The sequence below is a fragment of the Vipera ursinii genome (genome assembly GCF_947247035.1).
Source record: "Vipera ursinii genome assembly, chromosome: 2".
NCBI classification, from domain to species: domain Eukaryota; kingdom Metazoa; phylum Chordata; class Lepidosauria; order Squamata; family Viperidae; genus Vipera; species Vipera ursinii.
In genome coordinates, this window is record NC_139513.1 from 611,907 (window position 1) to 629,571 (window position 17,665).

Genomic DNA, 17,665 nt, shown 5'->3' on the forward strand with positions numbered 1-17,665 from the left:
CCTGCACAGCAAGACTGTGCAGAGTTTGCGCGACTCCAGGGTGGTGGGAAGGCACCAGGAGGGGGACCAGATCTACACACACGTTTACGTTTACGTTTACGTTTTATTTAATTTATATACCGCCCTTCTCCCTGGGGACTCAGGGCGGTTCACAGGGCATATAAATAAAAATACAATACTATACAAAAGTTAAAACAGAGATTAAATCAATGCCCAATTAAAAAACAATAATACAATCTAAAATAACAATTTAAAACCCAGCTCCCCCATCAGGCCAGACCAGCCAATTCAAACAAATGGGTCTTCAGACCACGACGGAAAGTTCGGAGGTCCGATGCCGTCCGGAGCTCCACCGGCAGTTGGTTCCACAAAGCCGGGGCACCCACAGAGAAGGCTCTCCCCCTGGGGGCCGCCAGTCGGCATTCCCTGACCGGAGGCACCCTGAGGAGGCCCTCTCTGTGGGAACGCACAGGGCGGAGGGGAGTTGAAGCCGGCAGCAGGTGGTCCCCGAGGTACCCCGGACCCATGCCATGTAGGGACTTAAAGATCATAACCAAGACCTTGAACCTCACCCGGAAGACAACTGGTAACCAATGCAGCTCGCGGAGCAAAGGTGTAACATGGGAGTACCGGGAAACTCCCAAGACAACTCTCGCGGCCGCATTCTGTACCAGTTGGAGCCTCCGAGTGGTCTTCAAGGGAAGCCCCATGTAGAGAGCATTACAGTAGTCAAGGCGAGAGGTCACGAGCGCATGAGTGACCGTGCACAGGGCATCCCGGTCCAGATAGGGCCGCAACTGGCGCACCAGGCGAACCTGGGCAAAAGCCCCCCTAGTCACGGCCACTACATGCTCTTCTAGGGTAAGCCGTGAATCTAGGAGGACTCCCAAGTTGCGAGCCCTATCCACGGGGGGTAAGAGCTCACCCCCCATAGAAAGAGATGGAACATTTTGAATGTCCCGGGATGCCGGAATGCACAGCCACTCAGTCTTGTCAGGGTTGAGCTGAAGTCTGTTCCTCCCCATCCAGACCCGAACCGCCTCCAGGCAACGGGACATCACAGCGAGGGCATCACTGGGGTGGTTTGGGGTCGAAAAGAAAAGTTGGGTATCATCGGCATATTGATGATACCCAACTCCAAAACCACGAATGATCTCACCCAGCGGTTTCATGTAGATGTTGAACAGGAGAGGCGAGAGAACCGACCCCTGAGGAACTCCACAAACGAGAGACCTAGGGGCCGATCTCTGCCCCCCTGCCAACACCGACTGCGAACGTCCCAGGAGATAGGAGGAGAACCACCGAAGAACCGTGCCTCCCACTCCCAATCCCCTGAGACGCCGCAGCAAGATACCATGGTCGATGGTATCGAAAGCCGCCGAGAGGTCTAATAGGACTAGAACAGAGGAATGACCCCTGTCTCGAGCCCTCCAGAGATCATTCACCAGAGCGACCAATGCCGTCTCCGTGCTGTACCCGGGCCTGAAACCCGATTGGTAGGGGTCCAGATAATCCGCTTCATCCAGGACCAGAGGGAGCTGATGCGCCACCACACTCTCAACAACCTTCGCAAGAAAGCGAAGGTTGGAGACTGGACGAAAGTTGTTCAATACAGCTGGGTCCAAGGCAGGCTTCTTGAGGAGAGGTCTCACCACCGCCTCCTTCAAGACGGTGGGGAAATAACCCTCACTCAAAGAAGCAGATATAACCGCCTGGAGCCAGCCTCGTGTCCTCTCCCTAGCTGCATAAACCAGCCAGGAAGGGCACGGATCCAACAAACATGTGGAGGAGCTCAGCCTCCCCATAATCCTGTCCACTTCATCAGGGGTCACAGAATCAAACTCTTCCCAGATAACATTGACAAGACCGTCCGTGTCCTGCTCGCCTGACTCTGCCCAGCTGGAGTCCAAACCGGTCCGAATCCGAGCGATTTTATCCGACAGATGTTGACTAAATTCCTCAGCACGACCCTGCAAGGGATCCTCCCTCACCTCCTGATTAAGGAGCGAGCGAGTCACCCTAAACAGGGCGGCCGGGCGATTATCTGCGGACGCAATGAGGGTAGAGAAGTAATTACACCTCGCCACCCTCATCGCTGCGAGATAAGACCTAATATAGGTTCTTAACCGCAACCGGTCGGGTTCGGATCGGCTCGACCTCCAGCAGCTCTCTAGGCCCCGTTTCCGACGCTTCATCTCCCGGAGCTCTGCGGAGAACCATGGAGCTCGCTGGGATCTGCGCCGGGTCAGGGGCCGCAAGGGTACAACCCGGTCAAGTGCCTCAGTGGCTGCCCTTTCCCAGGTTTCCACTAAGGCATCCGCCGAGCTGTGAGCAATGGAGGCAGGTGGGGACCCCAGCGCCGCTTGGAATCTATCAGGATCCATTAAGCGTCTGGGACGGTACCATCTAATTGGTTCCGTATCCCCACGGCGGGGGGTGGCAAAACGGAAGACCATCCGCAGGAGATGATGATCGGTCCATGACAGGGGCATAATAAATGGAGAGCCCCCACCAAGATCATCGAACCACCGTCTAGATAAAAAAATCAGGTCAAGAGTGTGGCCTCCCTCATGAGTTGGTTCAGAAATTACTTGCGTCAGGTCCATGGCCGTCATGGAAGCCATGAACTCCCGAGCTAGCTCAGATGAGCCTCCCAGGGATGGTAGATTGAAGTCTCCCAAAACTATAAGTTTGGGAAACTCAACCACCAACCCTGAGAGGATATCAAGCAGCTCGGGCAGGGCTGCCGCTGCACGACTAGGCGAAATGTACGTCAGCAGCAAACCCAACTGCGCCCCAGAACCAAATCTCACAAAGAGAGACTCACACCCGACTATCTGAGAAACGGTGGTCTCCCGCGGACATAAGGTCTCCCTAATAATAACCGCCACTCCCCCACCCCTACCTTGAGCTCTTGGCCGGTGCAGCACCCGGAAGCCTGGTGGGCAGAGGTCAACCAAAGGGACCCCACCCTCTGGGCCCAACCAAGTCTCCGTGATGCAAGCCAGGTCCGCCTGCTCACCCTCAACTAAATCCCTAACGAGGGGAGCTTTATTAACCACGGACCTGGCATTCAGGTACACCAGCCGGAGCTCAGGAGGCTGCACATCCTCGCTCCCGGAACCTCGGGGAAGAAGCAGAGGGTCGGAGCGCCTCACCGCTTGCAAATAGCGGGGACGGCCCTCCCGGTAACGATACGGCCCCCTGTCTATCCGCCTGCTGCCATTCCCCGTCGTGGGAATTGAAAATCCCACGACCCGCTCATGAGCCCCGGCGACAACGCCACCCCACACACACACACACACACACACACAGAGGCAGGGGGACCAGATCTACACACACACACACACAAAAGCAGGCTGGGGCACCAGGAGGGGGACCAGATCTATACACACACACACACACACACACACACACACACACACACAGGCAGGGGGACCAGATCTACACACACACACACAAAAGCAGGCTGGGGCACCAGGAGGGGGACCAGATCTATACACACACACACACACACACACACAGGCAGGGGGACCAGATCTACACACACACACACAAAAGCAGGCTGGGGCACCAGGAGGGGGACCAGATCTATACACACACACACACACACACACACAAAAGCAGGCTGGGGCACCAGGAGGGGGACCAGATCTATACACACACACACACACACACAAGCAGGCTGGGGCACCAGGAGGGGGACCAGATCTACACACACACACACACACACACAAGCAGGCTGGGGCACCAGGAGGGGGACCAGATCTACACACACACACACACACACACAAGCAGGCTGGGGCACCAGGAGGGGGACCAGATCTATACACACACACACACACACACACACACACACACACACACAGGCAGGGGGACCAGATCTACACACACACACACAAAAGCAGGCTGGGGCACCAGGAGGGGGACCAGATCTATACACACACACACACACACACACACACACACACACACACACAGGCAGGGGGACCAGATCTACACACACACACACAAAAGCAGGCTGGGGCACCAGGAGGGGGACCAGATCTATACACACACACACACACACACAAAAGCAGGCTGGGGCACCAGGAGGGGGACCAGATCTATACACACACACACACAAGCAGGCTGGGGGACCAGGAGGGGGACCAGATCTACACACACACACACACAAGCAGGCTGGGGCACCAGGAGGGGGACCAGATCTACACACACACACACACACACACACACACACACAAGCAGGCTGGGGCACCAGGAGGGGGACCAGATCTACACACACACACACACACACACACACACACACACACACACACACAGGCTGGGGCACCAGGAGGGGGACCAGATCTACACACACACACACACACACACACAAGCAGGCTGGGGCACCAGGAGGGGGACCAGATCTACACACACACACAAACACACACACACACACACACACAGGCTGGGGCGGCTTCCCAGGGAGTCCTCGACTTGCGACCACGATGTGTCTTTCGGTGGGAGGTTTCTCAAGCCCTGCCCCATTTTGCGACTTTTCTCACCGCAGTTAGTAGCGCAGTTGCTTCCCCATCGAATTACGCTTGTCAGAAAGTCACAAAAGTGGATCATCTCCCTGTCACTCTCTCTCTCTCTCTCACACACACACACACACACACAAGGGATGCCAAGACGAGCAGGTTGCCAAGTGCCTGAATTGGGATCACAGCCCGCGAGTCGCTTTTTTTTCCCAGTGCTGCTCTAACTTCGAAGGCTCGCTAAATGAGCCGTCGTAAGTTGGGTACTGCCTGTATTGCGGACGTTATTCCCTTCCACCCGTGTCTGTGTGTGTGTGTGTGTGTGTGTGTGTGTGTGTGTCCGTCCTTGTGGGACGACTGAAAGCCTCACAAGGCACGAACCGAGTTCGGGTTCTTTCTGCAACCCTGGAGAGAAGTTGGGGGGGGGAAGCCTGGAGGTCTTCTAGTCCAACCCCGCTCTCGGGCGTGGTGGGAACGCACCCCCAGAGGGACGGGTGAGGGAAGCTGCAAGGAGCGAGCGCCCTGCACCCCTGGCCTGGAGCTGAATGGGGGCAAAGTGGGGAGGGGGGGACGCATCCGGAGCACAAGCAGGACAGAACCACCTCTTTGAAGCCTGGACCTCTTTATTTATTGCAGATCCCCCCTCCCTCCCCCCCTCCCGGAAACGCAGCCGGGTCCTCCCCCTCCTCCTCTGAAGCGGAAAAGCCACGTCTCCTTAGATAAGAGGCCGGAAGCCCCTGGCCACTTTCCAGCTGGCGCCCATCGTCCGTCCCCTCCACCGCCTTCCTTCCGGTCTGGCCCCGATTCTGCCCCCCCCCGTATAAAAAAAGGAAAGATATGAAAGAATCTCCCTTCCCATTCAGCTCACACACACACACACACGTGTGCGCGCACACCCACAAGTCGGCCGGCTCCCCTGAAAGCATGATTCTCAAGCCTGTGTGTCCCGTCCCGTCCCCCCCTGCCCTCCACCCCTCTGCCACAAAAGGAGGGGCCGAGCGGAGGAGGAGAAACGGGACCTGCACACTGTGGCCGAAAGAAGGGGGGGCAGGCTGTGCAAATTCTCCCCCTGGAATTACAAGAAGTGCCCAACCCGCCTCTCTCTCTCTCACACACACACACACAGACACACACACAATGTGGACTGCAGGTGCACCAGTTCCCAGGGTGCCCCGTGGGAAACCCGGAGACGTTCGGGACAGACAAGTTGGTCCCATTTCCTGCTCCCGTCGCTGCCCGGGAGGACAGGAATGTCTGAGCCTTCTGCGGAGTCCTCTGGAGCAATGGGGGGGGGGCCCACTAGGGCAGGGGTGGCTCCTTCCAGTGGCCTTCGGTGTCTCCCCCCACTTGCCGGCACCGGCAGCTCCGCCTGCTCTCTCTACTCGTAACGGGCGATGAGGACCATCATGACTACACCACCCAGCAGACTGAGCACCTCCAGCAAGGACTGGGCCGGCCGTGCCTCCTGCAGGAGCTCCGGGATGACGGAGACGGTGGCCACGTAGATGAAGCCGCCGGCTGTGAAGGGCAGGATCCAGGCGGTGGCGGCCTCGCCCACGCCCTCCGCCAGCAGGGAGCAGACGGTGCCCGCCAGCGCCCCCAGGGCCGTCACCAGCTGCAGCTTCATGGCCTGGGCGGGAGAGGGAGACGGGCTAAGTCCAGCCCCGTAGACCCCACTCCTCTCCTTCCGCCCTCAGCCGCCCCCCCTCCTCTCGGGAGCTCCTGGCTGGAAGGGTCTCTCCCCCTCCACCCCACACGGACGGAACGGCTGGTCGGTCTCTGCCGCTGCCCACCTTGCGCTTCGTGCAGCCGGACTGGACGAGGATGGCGAAGTCGCCCACTTCGTGCGGGACCTCGTGGAGCAGGACGGTCAGGGTGGTGACGGCGCCCACGGCGCTGCCGGCCACGAAGGAGGCACCCAAGGCCAGCCCGTCCGTGAAATTGTGGGCAAAGTCGGCGGCCAGGTTGAGGTAGCCGGCCACGCGCATGGCTGGGAGGGGGGGAAGGAAGCAGAGGTCAGCCGGGGCGATCCCGCCAGAGAAGTCCACCCCCCCCCCCTTTCCCGATCCCCGGAGCCCCTCACCAGACTCTGGAGGCGCCTCTGTCTTCCTGGCGGGGGCTGCCGCTTTCCCTGCCGGCCCCGGGACCCCCCCGTCCTTCTCCCCTTCATCGTCGCTACCCTTGGCCTTGGCCCCTGTAGGAGAGGGAGGGAGAGCGTGGGGGGCTGGCCTCTGCCGGATCTCCGTGCCCCCAATCTCCCGCTGGAGAAACAGCCCAGGAGGGGCTCTTTCCGCCCGGAGAGACACCCTGGGGCTGCTACGGGGGGGGGGTACAGGTTCTGTAGGGATCCCCCTCCCAGCCCCGGGCCCTTCCTCAGCACCATACCGTGAGCGTGGCCGTGGCTGTGCCCGTGTCCCCCTTTCACGTGTCTGACGAACTTCTCCACCACCAGGAAGGCTACGATGCCGCTCAGGACCCAGAGGCCGACGGCCATGGTGTGCTGGTGCTCGGGGCCTGGGGGGGGGAGCAGGAGAGGCAGAGGTGGCGCAGGGGAACCCCAGCTGGGAAGGGACACCCCTCCCTTTCCCTCCCAGGGGGCCGGCGGGGATGGGTGCTGTGACCCGGGCGCCGTACGCCGTCTCGGCGCAGCCCCTAACCCTCCAGGAGCAGCAGCAGGGACCTGGCTGAGGTCACGCCGGGCGCCTGCTTTGCAGAAGGAAGGAGGTAGAGGGGGGGCCCTTCTCTTTTAAGGATCCCTCCCCCCAAAAAAAGGCTCTGCTCCGTCCGTCCCCCTGGGAGGAAGGTGTTCTGGCCACCCACTTCTGGGAAGCCCTGAAGAAAGGGGGGGGCAGAGTTCCCCCAATTCACCCCCCACCCCAGGACTCGGCATCTCCCCCTACCTTGGTGGGAGTGGCCGTGGGCGGAGGGCTGCGCGTGGCCGTGGCCGCCGGCTTCTCCGTGAGGGGCGTGTGGCTCTGCGGGGGGGGGGGAGGAAGAAGAAGCACAGGGTGTGGGAGGGAGACCTCTCGGCCGCCCCCCCCCTCCCGAGGCCCGGGCCTCCTCCCTGCTCGCAGCCCCCCTGGGGGGAGGGGAAAGGGCCCGGTGGGGTGGGGGGGGCCACTCACCCAGGGCGTGGGGGATGAGGTGCAGGAAGGCGTCCCCCAGGAGCCCCCCCGAGGCGAAGCTGAGCAGCAGCTTGAGCAGGGCCTGGTGCTGGGGGCTGTTGGACTCCACCGGGATCAGGAAGAGGACCAGGTAGGGGGCGGCGCTGATCAGCAGGGTCGCCCCGAGAGCCTGGAATCGGGGGGGGGGGGGAGAGAGCGGGGCAGGCGTCAGCCAGGAGGAGCAGCCCGCCCCCTCCCTGGAGACCAGCCCCAGGACCCACCAACCTGGGGCAGCAAGGAAAGGGGACCCCCCCGCTCCCCAGGAGACCCCTCCCCACTCTCTGCTCGTCCTGGGGAAGCCCCTCCAGACCCGCCCCCTCCCCACCAACCCGGGGAGGCTGGAAAAGGGGAAACCCCCACCCTGCTCCCCAGGAGACCCCTCCCCACTCTCTGCTCGTCCTGGGGAAGCCCCTCCAGACCCGCCCCCCTCCCCCTCCCCGGGGGCCGCCCCTTCCCCACCAACCCGGGGAGGCTGGCAAAGGGGAATCCCCCCCACCCTAGGGCCATGCCCTGCACCCCCCACCCCGCTCCTCAGGAGACCCCTCCCCACTCTCTGCTCGTCCTGGGGAAGCCCCTCCAGACCCGCCCCCCTCCCCACCAACCCGGGGAGGCTGGCAAAGGGGAACCCCCCCACCCTATGGCCATGCCCTGCACCCCCATCCCCAGGAGACCCCTCCCCACTCTCTGCTCGTCCTGGGGAAGCCCCTCCACTGCCCCTTCCCCCTGCCATAGCAGAGAGGGGGGGTCGAGGTGGCCAGACCGGAGCCCCCCCTCCCCTCCCCCCCCCACTCACGTAGCTCCAGAGCCAGAGGGGCTCCAGCTTCTCCCTCCTGGGCGGGGGCCCCCCGGGACCCTCCTGGCCGTGCCGTGGATGATGGTGGGGGTGGTGGTCCCCGTGGGCGTGTCCGTGGTGGGCGTGGCTGTGTCCCTGGCGGGCGGGGTCTCCGTGCCAGATGTGCTGGTGGCCGTGGCAGCCGGGCCCCTGGGGCTGGGCGGAGGCCACCCGGAGCAGCAAGGCCGCGCAGAGCGCCAGGGCCGCCCTCGCCCCCCGGAGACCCCCGACGCCGCTCGCCGCCATCGCCCTGCCGGGGAGGGAAGGAAAGGGCGGCTCAGTCCCCGGCACGGAGGCTTTACCCGCACCCTCCGCTCTGCCCGGGCCCCTCTATGGCCGGGCGCCCCCCAGGGGCCCCTCTGCGCCCGCGCTCTATGGTCCTCCCCCCTCCCCCCCCGAGGGATTCCCCTCCGAGGCTCACCGGGCTCCGAGAGACGCGCCGGCCTCAGACCAGACGTGGCACGCAGGCCCCGCCCACACCCGGCCTCCCGCCAGCCCTCGCGAGAACTCCGACACGGCGCCCACGCCGCCCGGCACAATCATGGCGTCCCGCGTAGAGCGAACGAGGGGCCCGCCCTCAACAAAGATGGCGGCCGCCGCCCGGAGTCCCAGGCCGAGGGAACTTTCTTTCCCCGCCCTCCCCCCCCGCGGGCCTCCCCGGTTCCGGCTTCCCGGCTGGCGGCGGGGCCGGAAGAGCCGTCTGGGGACGGGGAGGGAGAGGGAGGGGCGAGGTTTTCCCTCGGCGGAGGAGGAGGAGGAGGAGGCGCAGTCGGGCCCTCCGCGGAGCACGCCGGGAGCCCCGCCCGGGCCAATCGCCGTGCGCGGGCGCGGGGCACGCCGGGAGTCTGGCCAAGGCCGGGGCCGCGCCGAGAGGCGGCGCGCGGTGCATGGTGGGTAGCGCGGCGGCGGCGGCGGCGGCGCCCGGGGGCGGCGGGAGCGGAGTCCGAGGGGCGCCCGGCAGGCATGGGGGACGCGCGGCGGGGAGGCGGAGCAGGTAGCCCCCCCGGGAGGGAGGGAGGGAGGGGGTCTCCCGGCGGGGGGAGGGGGCGGGGGCGTCCCGGGGGCGGCTGGGCTCTCCGCGGGGCCGCCTCTCCTCGGACGGGGGGAGAAAGAGGGGGGGTCCTGGGAAGCGCCGCTGCCTCCTCGGCCGGAGCCCGGGAAGGGCCGCCCAGGGCCTCGTCGGCTTGCCCGGGATGGGCGCCTGGAAGCCGAAAGAGTCTCTCCTTCCTTCCTTCCTTCCTTCCTTCCTTTCTTTCCTACTTTCCTCCCTCCCTTCCTTTTTCTTTCCTTCCTTCCTTCCTTCCTTCCTTCCTTCCTTCCTTTTTCCCTTCTTTCTTTTCTCCCTCCCTCCCTCCCTTCTTCCTTCCTTTCTTTTCCCCTTCCTTCCTTCCTTCCTTCCTTCCTTCCTCCCTTCCTTCCTTTTCCCCTTCCTTTCTTTCCTACTTCCCTCCCTCCCTTCCTTCCTTTTTCTTTCTTTCCTTCCTTCCTTTTTCCCTTCCTTTTCCCCTTCCTTTCTTTCCTACTTCCCTCCTTCCCTTCCTTCTTTCCTTCCTTCCTTTCTTTTTCCCTTGCTTCTTTTCTTCCTCCCTTCTCCTTCCTTCCTTTTCCCCTTCCTTTCTTTCCTACTTTCCTCCCTCCCTTCCTTCTCCTTCCTCCCTTCCTCCCTCCATTCCTTCTTCCTCCCTTCTTCCTTCCTCCCTCCCTTCTTCCTTCCTTCCTTCTTCCCCCTCCCCGTCGGATCCCCTTCCCCGAAGCCCGGCGGCCTCCGTTGCCCAATTGCCGCGGATCCGCCCCCCCCACTTTTCTTTGGCTTTCCCCCTTTTTTGGGGGGGAGGGGGCGGGATTCCTGGCTTCTCCCCACCTTCCTTTGGCGCTCCTCCTCGGCCGGCCCTTCCGACGGCGCTGGGGCTCCTAGTAAGCCCCCGCTGCCCTCGCCGCTCTGCCACGGCTTCCCCGGAGGGTCTTCGGGCCCCGGGGACTTTGTTTTGCGGGGAGGGGTCGCCTGGGTCTCTCTCCTGACTTCCCTGCGACGACCCCTTCCTCTCCCCCTCCCCCCAGCCGGAGGCGAACTTGCAAGTCCTTCTGCCCCCCCCCCCCCTTCCTGGCCATTCAACTTCGTGACCTCTGCCCCCCCAGGGCCTCTTTCCTGGGGGGAGGGGCCGGTGGGGCGGGGCTTAAAGCAGGGGAGTCTCTGGGGGGGGAGGGCCTCCGGGACCCCCTTTCTCCTCCTCCTCCCCTGGGAGAGATTTCGTGGGAGGCCTCCCTTGCATCGCCCCTCTCTATTCCCCTCCCTCTTCCGAAATTTCCTTGGCTTCCTTCCTTTCCTCCCCCCCCCAAAGGCAACAGGGCTTTCTGAGGGGGGGGGCGCTGTGTGTGTGTTTTTTCCCCCTCCTTTGAAAACGTTTTGCTTCTCGCCCAAGGAGCTTCTCCGGGTTGGGTGAACCCAAAACAGCTTTTCCCAGGAATAGCGAGACGTTTTCAAAGGGATAAAACCAGGAGAGTTGAGTTGCTTTTTTTGGGGGGTGTAGGGGGCGTGTGGGGGGGTGAGAAGCACCTTTGGGACAGCCCTGACTTGGAGGAGAGAGAGAATCTTCGGAGAGATTCGGGCAGGGGGTTCCAGCAGGAGCCAAGGGGTTGGACTAGAAGACCTCCCAGGTCCCTTCCAGCTCTGCTATTCCATTCCGTTCCATAGTTTCCATTCTGTTCCATTCTATGCTATTCTATATTTATCCCGTTTCGTGTTTTCTATTCTATTCCATTCTCTATTCTTTCCATTCCATATCATTTCATTCATCTATTCCATTCCATTCCACATTTTCTATTCTATTCCCTTCCTCATTCTTTCCATGTCATTCTATTCCTATTCTACTCCATTCCGTTCCATATTTTCTATTCCATTCCATTCCATTCTATTCTATTTATTCTACTCCATTCCATATTTTCTATTCTATTCTACTTTATTCCATTCCATATTTTCTATTCTATTCTATTCTATTCTATTCTATTCTATTCTACTCTACTCTTCCATTCATTTTTTCTATTTCATTCTATTCCATTCCATGTTTTCCATTCTATTCTACTTTGTTCCATTCCATATTTTCTATTCTATTCTATTCTACTCTACTCTACTCTACTCTTCCATTCATTTTTTCTATTTCATTCTATTCCATTCCATGTTTTCCATTCTATTCCGTTTTATTCTATTTCATATTTTTATTCTGTTCCATCGTATTGTATTCCATTCCAGTTTCCATTCCATTCCATTCTATGCTATTCTATATTTATTCCATTCCATATTTTCTGTTCTATTCTATTCTATTCTTTCCATTCCATATCATTTCATTCACCTATTCCATTCCATTCCACATTTTCTATTCTGTTCCCTTCCTTATTCTTTCCATGTCATTCTATTCCTATTCTATTCCTATTCTATTCCTATTCTTCTCTATTCCATTCCATATTTTCTATTCTGTTCATATTCTATTCCTTTTTTCCATTCTATTCTACTCCATCCCATACCATTCATTTATTTTTTTTCTATTTCATTCCATTCCATTCCATATTTTCCATTCCATTCTATTCCATTGGATAATTCTTCGGGCCTGGGGGGGGCGGCCGTGAGCATGGAGCTCTGCCATCGGGGCCCCTCTACCCCCCCCTCCCGCCCCATTGCTGTTCTTTCTCTGTGCCCCACCAGCCTCGTCTCCTCCCTCCCTCCCTCCGATCCAACATAAACTCTTGGCTTCGGAAGAGGAGGGGCAAACGTGTGTGTGTGTTTGTGTGTGTGTGTGCTGCAGAGCCCAGCTGGGGGGGGGCTCTCTGCTTGCTCCATTGAAGGACGGTGCCGCTTTGTGACCCACGGAAGGGAAGCTCCTTTTTCTTCCCCAAATGCAGTTCGAGATGAGGCAGAGTTTTATTTTTTTGACAGACGGAACCACCACCACCCCCGTTAACCCTTTTGGCCACCCCTTGCCCTGACCCACCACAACTGCTTCAGACCTGGCGAGCTGCCCTTTGGCCGGTCCGGCCCCTCTGCTCTGCTCTGCTCTCTCTGTGTAGAGTCCAGGCCCCACCACCCCAAAAGGAAGGGGGCCAACGGACGCCCCCACACACACACTCGTTGGTTTTTTTCCCCCCCCAGGCTGATTATCTGGGCAGGCAGATGGCCAGAGGCAGAATTCGCCCCCTGTGCCCACAGGGATGCAGGCACCCCCCCCTCCCCAGCCCTCCCCGGGGAATTGGGGGTGTTCTCAGGAGGGGGCTGGGCCAGGGTTCAGCTCCGAGCCCCCCCCCCTTGTAGACGATGGTCGCTGTGGGCACAACTGGGAGCTGCCAGGCTGCCCCTCCCTCGCCGGTCCACCCAGGGAGGGAGCGGGGTGGGGGGGTCCGGGGTGGGAGAGCTGACCCCCGTCTGTTTCAAGCTTTGCGCACTCACACACACACACACCCCGAGGCAGCACCTGGGGCTGAAAGGTTGCCCTGTGCAGGGAAAGGTGGGCTCTGAAGGGGTCTGGGGGGGCAGCTTCAGCCCCCAGGACCTCCCCCCTTCTCCCCCCCCCTCCCAGGAAGCAGCAGCCGGTCACGCGACTGCCTGCCGCAGGCCACCTTGCAAAATATCCGGAGAGGGAGGAAGCTGTGTGGGTGGGGGCTAAGGAGGAAGTCTTCAGGGCCAGACTCCGCCAGCCGGCATCTGGGGAGGTGTGGGGGGGCCTCTGACAACTACATTAAAGCCGCCCCCCTTTTTTCTCTCTTTCCTCCTCCCCACCCTCTGAAGACTGCAGGAGTCCGGACAGCTCTTCGCTCAGCAGCTCTCCCCCCCTGCGAGGCCCGGGGTCCCCCCCGCCGCCTGAGGCTCCCCCCCCTCTCCACCCCTCCATGATCGGCTCGGCCATGACCAGCTCCCTCGGCGGGCTGGGATCCCCCTTCCCGGTCATCAGCTCCTCCATGGGCTCCCCGGGGCTGCCGGCCACCCCCTCCATCGGCTACGGGCCGGTCAGCAGCCCCCAAGTAAGCCGGGGCGGGAGACGGGGGTGGGTGGGGGTGGTGCGGCAGGGACTCCCGGGGGCCCACCCCCTCTGACGGTCCCCCCTCCCCAGATCAACTCCACGGTGAACCTGTCCGGCCTCCACTCCGTCAGCAGCTCGGAAGACGTGAAGCCTCCGGTGGGCATGAGGGTCCTGCCGGGACACCCCCACAGCGGCCTGGTGCCCGGCAAGCGGCTGTGCGCCATCTGCGGGGACCGGTCCTCGGGTAGGTGGGGGCGGAGCTGCCCTCTGGCGGGAGGGGGGGGCGGCGGAAAGATCTTTCTGGGGAGGGGGGATTGTCTTCGGAGCCCCGTCCCCAGGGTGAGCCCTCCTGTGCCCCCCCCCGCCAGGGAAGCACTACGGGGTCTACAGCTGCGAGGGCTGCAAGGGCTTCTTCAAACGCACCATCCGGAAGGACCTGACCTACACCTGCCGGGACAACAAGGACTGCATCGTGGACAAGCGCCAGCGAACCGCTGCCAGTACTGCCGCTACCAGAAATGCCTGGCCACGGGCATGAAGCGCGAAGGTAGGGGGGCGGGGGAGGGCCCAGGGACCTAGGCACAGGGGTCGGGGGCAGCCCTCCCCGGCTTCCTTCCGGCGACGGGGGGGGGGAGAGGGGAAGATGGAGGGACCTTGCCGCTAACCCCCGTCCCCGCCTTGTGCGCTGGCAGCCGTGCAGGAGGAGCGCCAGCGGGGGAAGGAGAAGGACGGGGAGGGTGAGCTGGCCAGCTCGGGGGGCCAACGTGGACATGCCCGTGGAGAAGATCCTGGAGGCCGAGCTGGCCGTGGAGCAGAAGTCGGGACCAAGGCGTCGACGGAGCCGGCATGGGGGGCAGCTCGGTGAGTTGGGGAAGGGGAGCAGCGGGATCAGAGCGGTCCCTCCAACCCACCGACCACAGACGAGGTAAGGGGGAAGGGCGGGGCAGGGGAGGGGATCCGGGCGGGGGTGGGAAGGAGGAGGAGGAGGAGGAAGGGGGGCTGCTGGGGAGTGGCTCCGGTCCTGCTTGCGGGGGGGGGACGGCGCTGGCGCATGCGTCCCCCGTCCCACCCCCACCCTCCGTCTGCCTGTCGCCCCTCCCTCCCTCTCCTGCAGCCCAACGACCCGGTGACCAACATCTGCCAGGCTGCGGACAAGCAGCTCTTCACGCTGGTGGAGTGGGCCAAGCGCATCCCCCACTTCTCGGAGCTGCCCCTCGACGACCAGGTCATCCTGCTCCGGGCCGGTAAGTGCGGCGGCCGGCCTGGGCGGTGGCCTTCCGGATACAGCTCCCGGACCGTCCCCCATTCACGGCCGCCTCTCTTTCACTTTCTCTTTGTCTCTCTTGTGTCTTTCTCAGGCTGGAATGAGCTGCTGATCGCCTCTTTCTCCCACCGGTCCATTTCGGTGAAGGACGGGATTCTGCTGGCCACGGGCTGCACGTCCACCGCAACAGCGCCCACAGCGCCGGCGTGGGGGCCATCTTCGACAGGTGCAGGGCAGGGGGAGGGCAGTTTGGGGTGCCGCTCGTCCTGGCTGGAGAGACCCCGTTTTTGCAGAAGGGGAAAAGGGACCGGGGCCAGCCAACCGGTGATTCCCCCCCGGCTCACCCCCCATACCCGAGGTTGCCCCCGCCAAAGTCGGCTCTTCTGCCCCGCCAGGGTGCTGACCGAGCTTGGTGTCCAAAATGCGGGACATGCGGATGGACAAGACGGAGCTGGGCTGCCTCCGCGCCATCATCCTCTTCAACCCAGGTGGGGCCTCTCTTTGTCTCCACCCCCCCCGGCGGCCCCCCCCGGCACAAACCCGCTCTGTCTTACTCTCTTCTCCCCCCTCTCCTCCCCCCCCCAGACGCCAAGGGGCTCTCCAACCCCGGGGAGGTGGAACTGCTGCGGGAGAAAGTCTACGCCTCGCTAGAGTCCTACTGCAAGCAGAAGTACCCGGATCAGCAGGGGAGGTACGGGGGAGGGCGGGTGCCAATCCCCTTTGGGATTTAGGGGGGAGGGGGAGAGTCTGTGCCCCCCCTCTGCCTATGCTCTGCTGGGGGAGGGGAGAAAATGGACAGCCATTTGTCTGAAATAATAATAATAATTTTGTATACTGCCCTTCTCCCGAAGGACTCAGGGCGGTGAACAGGGCAAACATATAAAAATACAAGAATACAAATATAAAAAAGATTAAACAAGGTGCCCAAAACTAACAACATTAAGTTAAAATGCACTAAAACAATGTTAAAATTTTATGTTGCCCTGTTGTTCCTTCGGGAATAGGGCGGTATAAAAATTTATTAAATAAATAAATAAAATAAATAAAATCCAAACCCATCACCCATCAGGCCAGGCCAGCTTGTTCGAACAAGTAAGTCTTCAGATCGCGTCGGAAGGAGCAAAGGTCGGGCGCCATCCGGAGCTCAACCGGCAAACGGTTCCACAAATCCAGTATAGGGTTTCCTGCCTGAGCAGGGGGTTTGGACTAGATGACCTCCGAGAGGTTCCTTCCTCCTCCTCCTCCTCCTCCTTCCTTTTATTCATTAAACATGAACCTCAGTCAACTGAAGACTCAAATTGACTGGCGCTAATGGTTGACGTAAAGGACGCGGTGGCTCAGTGGGTTAGGACGCTGAGCTTGTCGATCGGAAGGTCGGCAGTTTGGCGGGTCGAATCCCGAGTGCCGCCTAGCAGAGTGAGCGCCTGTTACTCGTCCCAGCTTCTGCCAACCTAGCAGTTCGAAAGCACGTAAAAATGCAAGTAGAAAAATAGGGACCACTCCGGTGGGAAGGTAACAGCGTTCCGTGCGCCTTTGGCGTCTAGTCATGCCGGCCACATGACCACGGAGACGTCCTCGGACAAGCGCTGGCTCTTCGGCTTTGAAACGGAGATGAGCACCCGCCCCTAGAGTTGGAGACGACTAGCACTCGTGTGCAGGGGAACCTTTACCTTTACCTTTAATGGTTGACACGGGTTGCTGCCAGCATCCTAGGTCTCAACCAGGTATCTCCTTAAAATGTAAGAGGTTCCGAGTAGCGCAGTTTTTTGTGTGAGCTTTGCTGGAGGTATTGAAGGAAGCTGCAATTCCTTGATATGTTTTGCAAAGTTTTTGGACGTAGTTCCCAGTGCCCCAATGACAATGGGTGTCACTGTTATGCGTTTCATCCATATTATTATTATTATTATTATTATTATTATTATTATTATTATTATTATTATTACTACTATTATTACTATTACTATTACTATTACTATTACTATTATTACTACTATTATTACTACTATTACTGTTACTATTACTATTACTATTATTATTATTATTATTATTATTATTACTATTACTATATTACTACTATTATTACTATTACTATTACTATTACTATTATTACTACTATTATTACTACTATTACTGTTACTATTACTATTATTATTATTATTATTATTATTATTATTATTATTATTATTATTATATTTACTACGGGCATAGTTGTTTTAATCACTTTTTAATTTTTGTAACTTGTTTTTTATTATGTATTGCCCTGTTCACCGCCCTGAGTCCTTCAGGAGAAGGGCGGTATACAAATTAAATTATTAATTATTACATTAAATTATTATTATTATTACCTTCCTGTTGCATTCCTGCCTGGCGGAGGGTCTCCCCGCTCAGTCTTTGGGCCCTTCAAAGCCATACCGGGGGGGGAGACCGGGTCCCTGACCTGCCGAGGGCCTGACTTCCCCCCCCCCTCTGCTGTCCCCCCCCCAGGTTTGCCAAGCTGCTGCTGCGCCTGCCTGCCCTGCGGTCGATCGGGCTGAAGTGCCTGGAGCACCTCTTCTTCTTCAAGCTGATCGGAGACACCCCCATCGACACCTTCCTGATGGAGATGCTGGAAGCCCCCCACCAGATGTCCTGACACCCCCCACCCTATCCCAGTCCCCTCCCAGGAACGGAGGACTGCTGCCAAGAAGGCCGGGTGGGGGTGCGTGGGGCAGCCCTCGATGCCCCGCGCTCTGCGTTGAGGCAGGGGGCTGTCCTTCCCGGCCACGGCGGGGCGGGGGCTAGCCCCCTCCCTGGCTTCGCCTAAGCCCCTGGGGGTCCTCCGAGGGCTGGGGGGGGCACTCCTCCCAATCGGTTTGCCTGAGAAGCCCCCGGGCCAGGGG

General features: G+C 60.0%; 2 protein-coding genes across 2 annotated transcripts; one reads left to right on the forward strand and one right to left on the reverse strand.

Annotated features, from left to right (window-relative positions):
- Nucleotides 1-5,223: 5,223 nt before the first annotated feature.
- Nucleotides 5,224-8,993, reverse strand: SLC39A7 (solute carrier family 39 member 7). The gene is made up of 8 exons (XM_083352095.1): nucleotides 8,938-8,993; nucleotides 8,478-8,766; nucleotides 7,646-7,814; nucleotides 7,421-7,495; nucleotides 6,906-7,034; nucleotides 6,604-6,714; nucleotides 6,314-6,510; nucleotides 5,224-6,150 (listed from the first exon to the last, which is right to left on the reverse strand). The coding sequence occupies exons 2-8, from the start codon at nucleotides 8,760-8,762 to the stop codon at nucleotides 5,899-5,901; spliced, it is 1,218 nt and encodes a 405-aa protein (XP_083208221.1). The 5' UTR covers nucleotides 8,763-8,766; nucleotides 8,938-8,993; the 3' UTR covers nucleotides 5,224-5,898.
- Nucleotides 8,994-9,230: 237 nt separating this feature from the next.
- RXRB (retinoid X receptor beta) lies at nucleotides 9,231-17,665 on the forward strand. The gene is given in 15 exon segments (XM_083352171.1): nucleotides 9,231-9,510; nucleotides 13,291-13,523; nucleotides 13,613-13,766; nucleotides 13,891-14,007; nucleotides 14,010-14,069; nucleotides 14,215-14,275; nucleotides 14,277-14,363; nucleotides 14,365-14,383; nucleotides 14,637-14,766; nucleotides 14,881-14,955; nucleotides 14,958-15,012; nucleotides 15,182-15,194; nucleotides 15,196-15,274; nucleotides 15,372-15,477; nucleotides 17,271-17,665. Coding segments are annotated over 15 exon segments (1,368 nt in total). The 5' UTR covers nucleotides 9,231-9,479; the 3' UTR covers nucleotides 17,419-17,665.

Bases quoted from the DNA above. Each gene is read 5' to 3' on its own strand.
- SLC39A7 (XM_083352095.1), bottom strand. From the start codon at position 8,762: ATGGCGGCGAGCGGCGTCGGGGGTCTCCGGGGGGCGAGGGCGGCCCTG. The intron at 7,815-8,477 runs GTGAGTGGGGGG...CCCCGATTCCAG, and splicing joins CCCTCTGGCTCTGGAGCTAC to GCTCTCGGGGCGACCCTGCT. The intron at 6,151-6,313 runs GTGGGCAGCGGC...TCTCCCGCCCAG, and splicing joins CCGGCTGCACGAAGCGCAAG to GCCATGAAGCTGCAGCTGGT.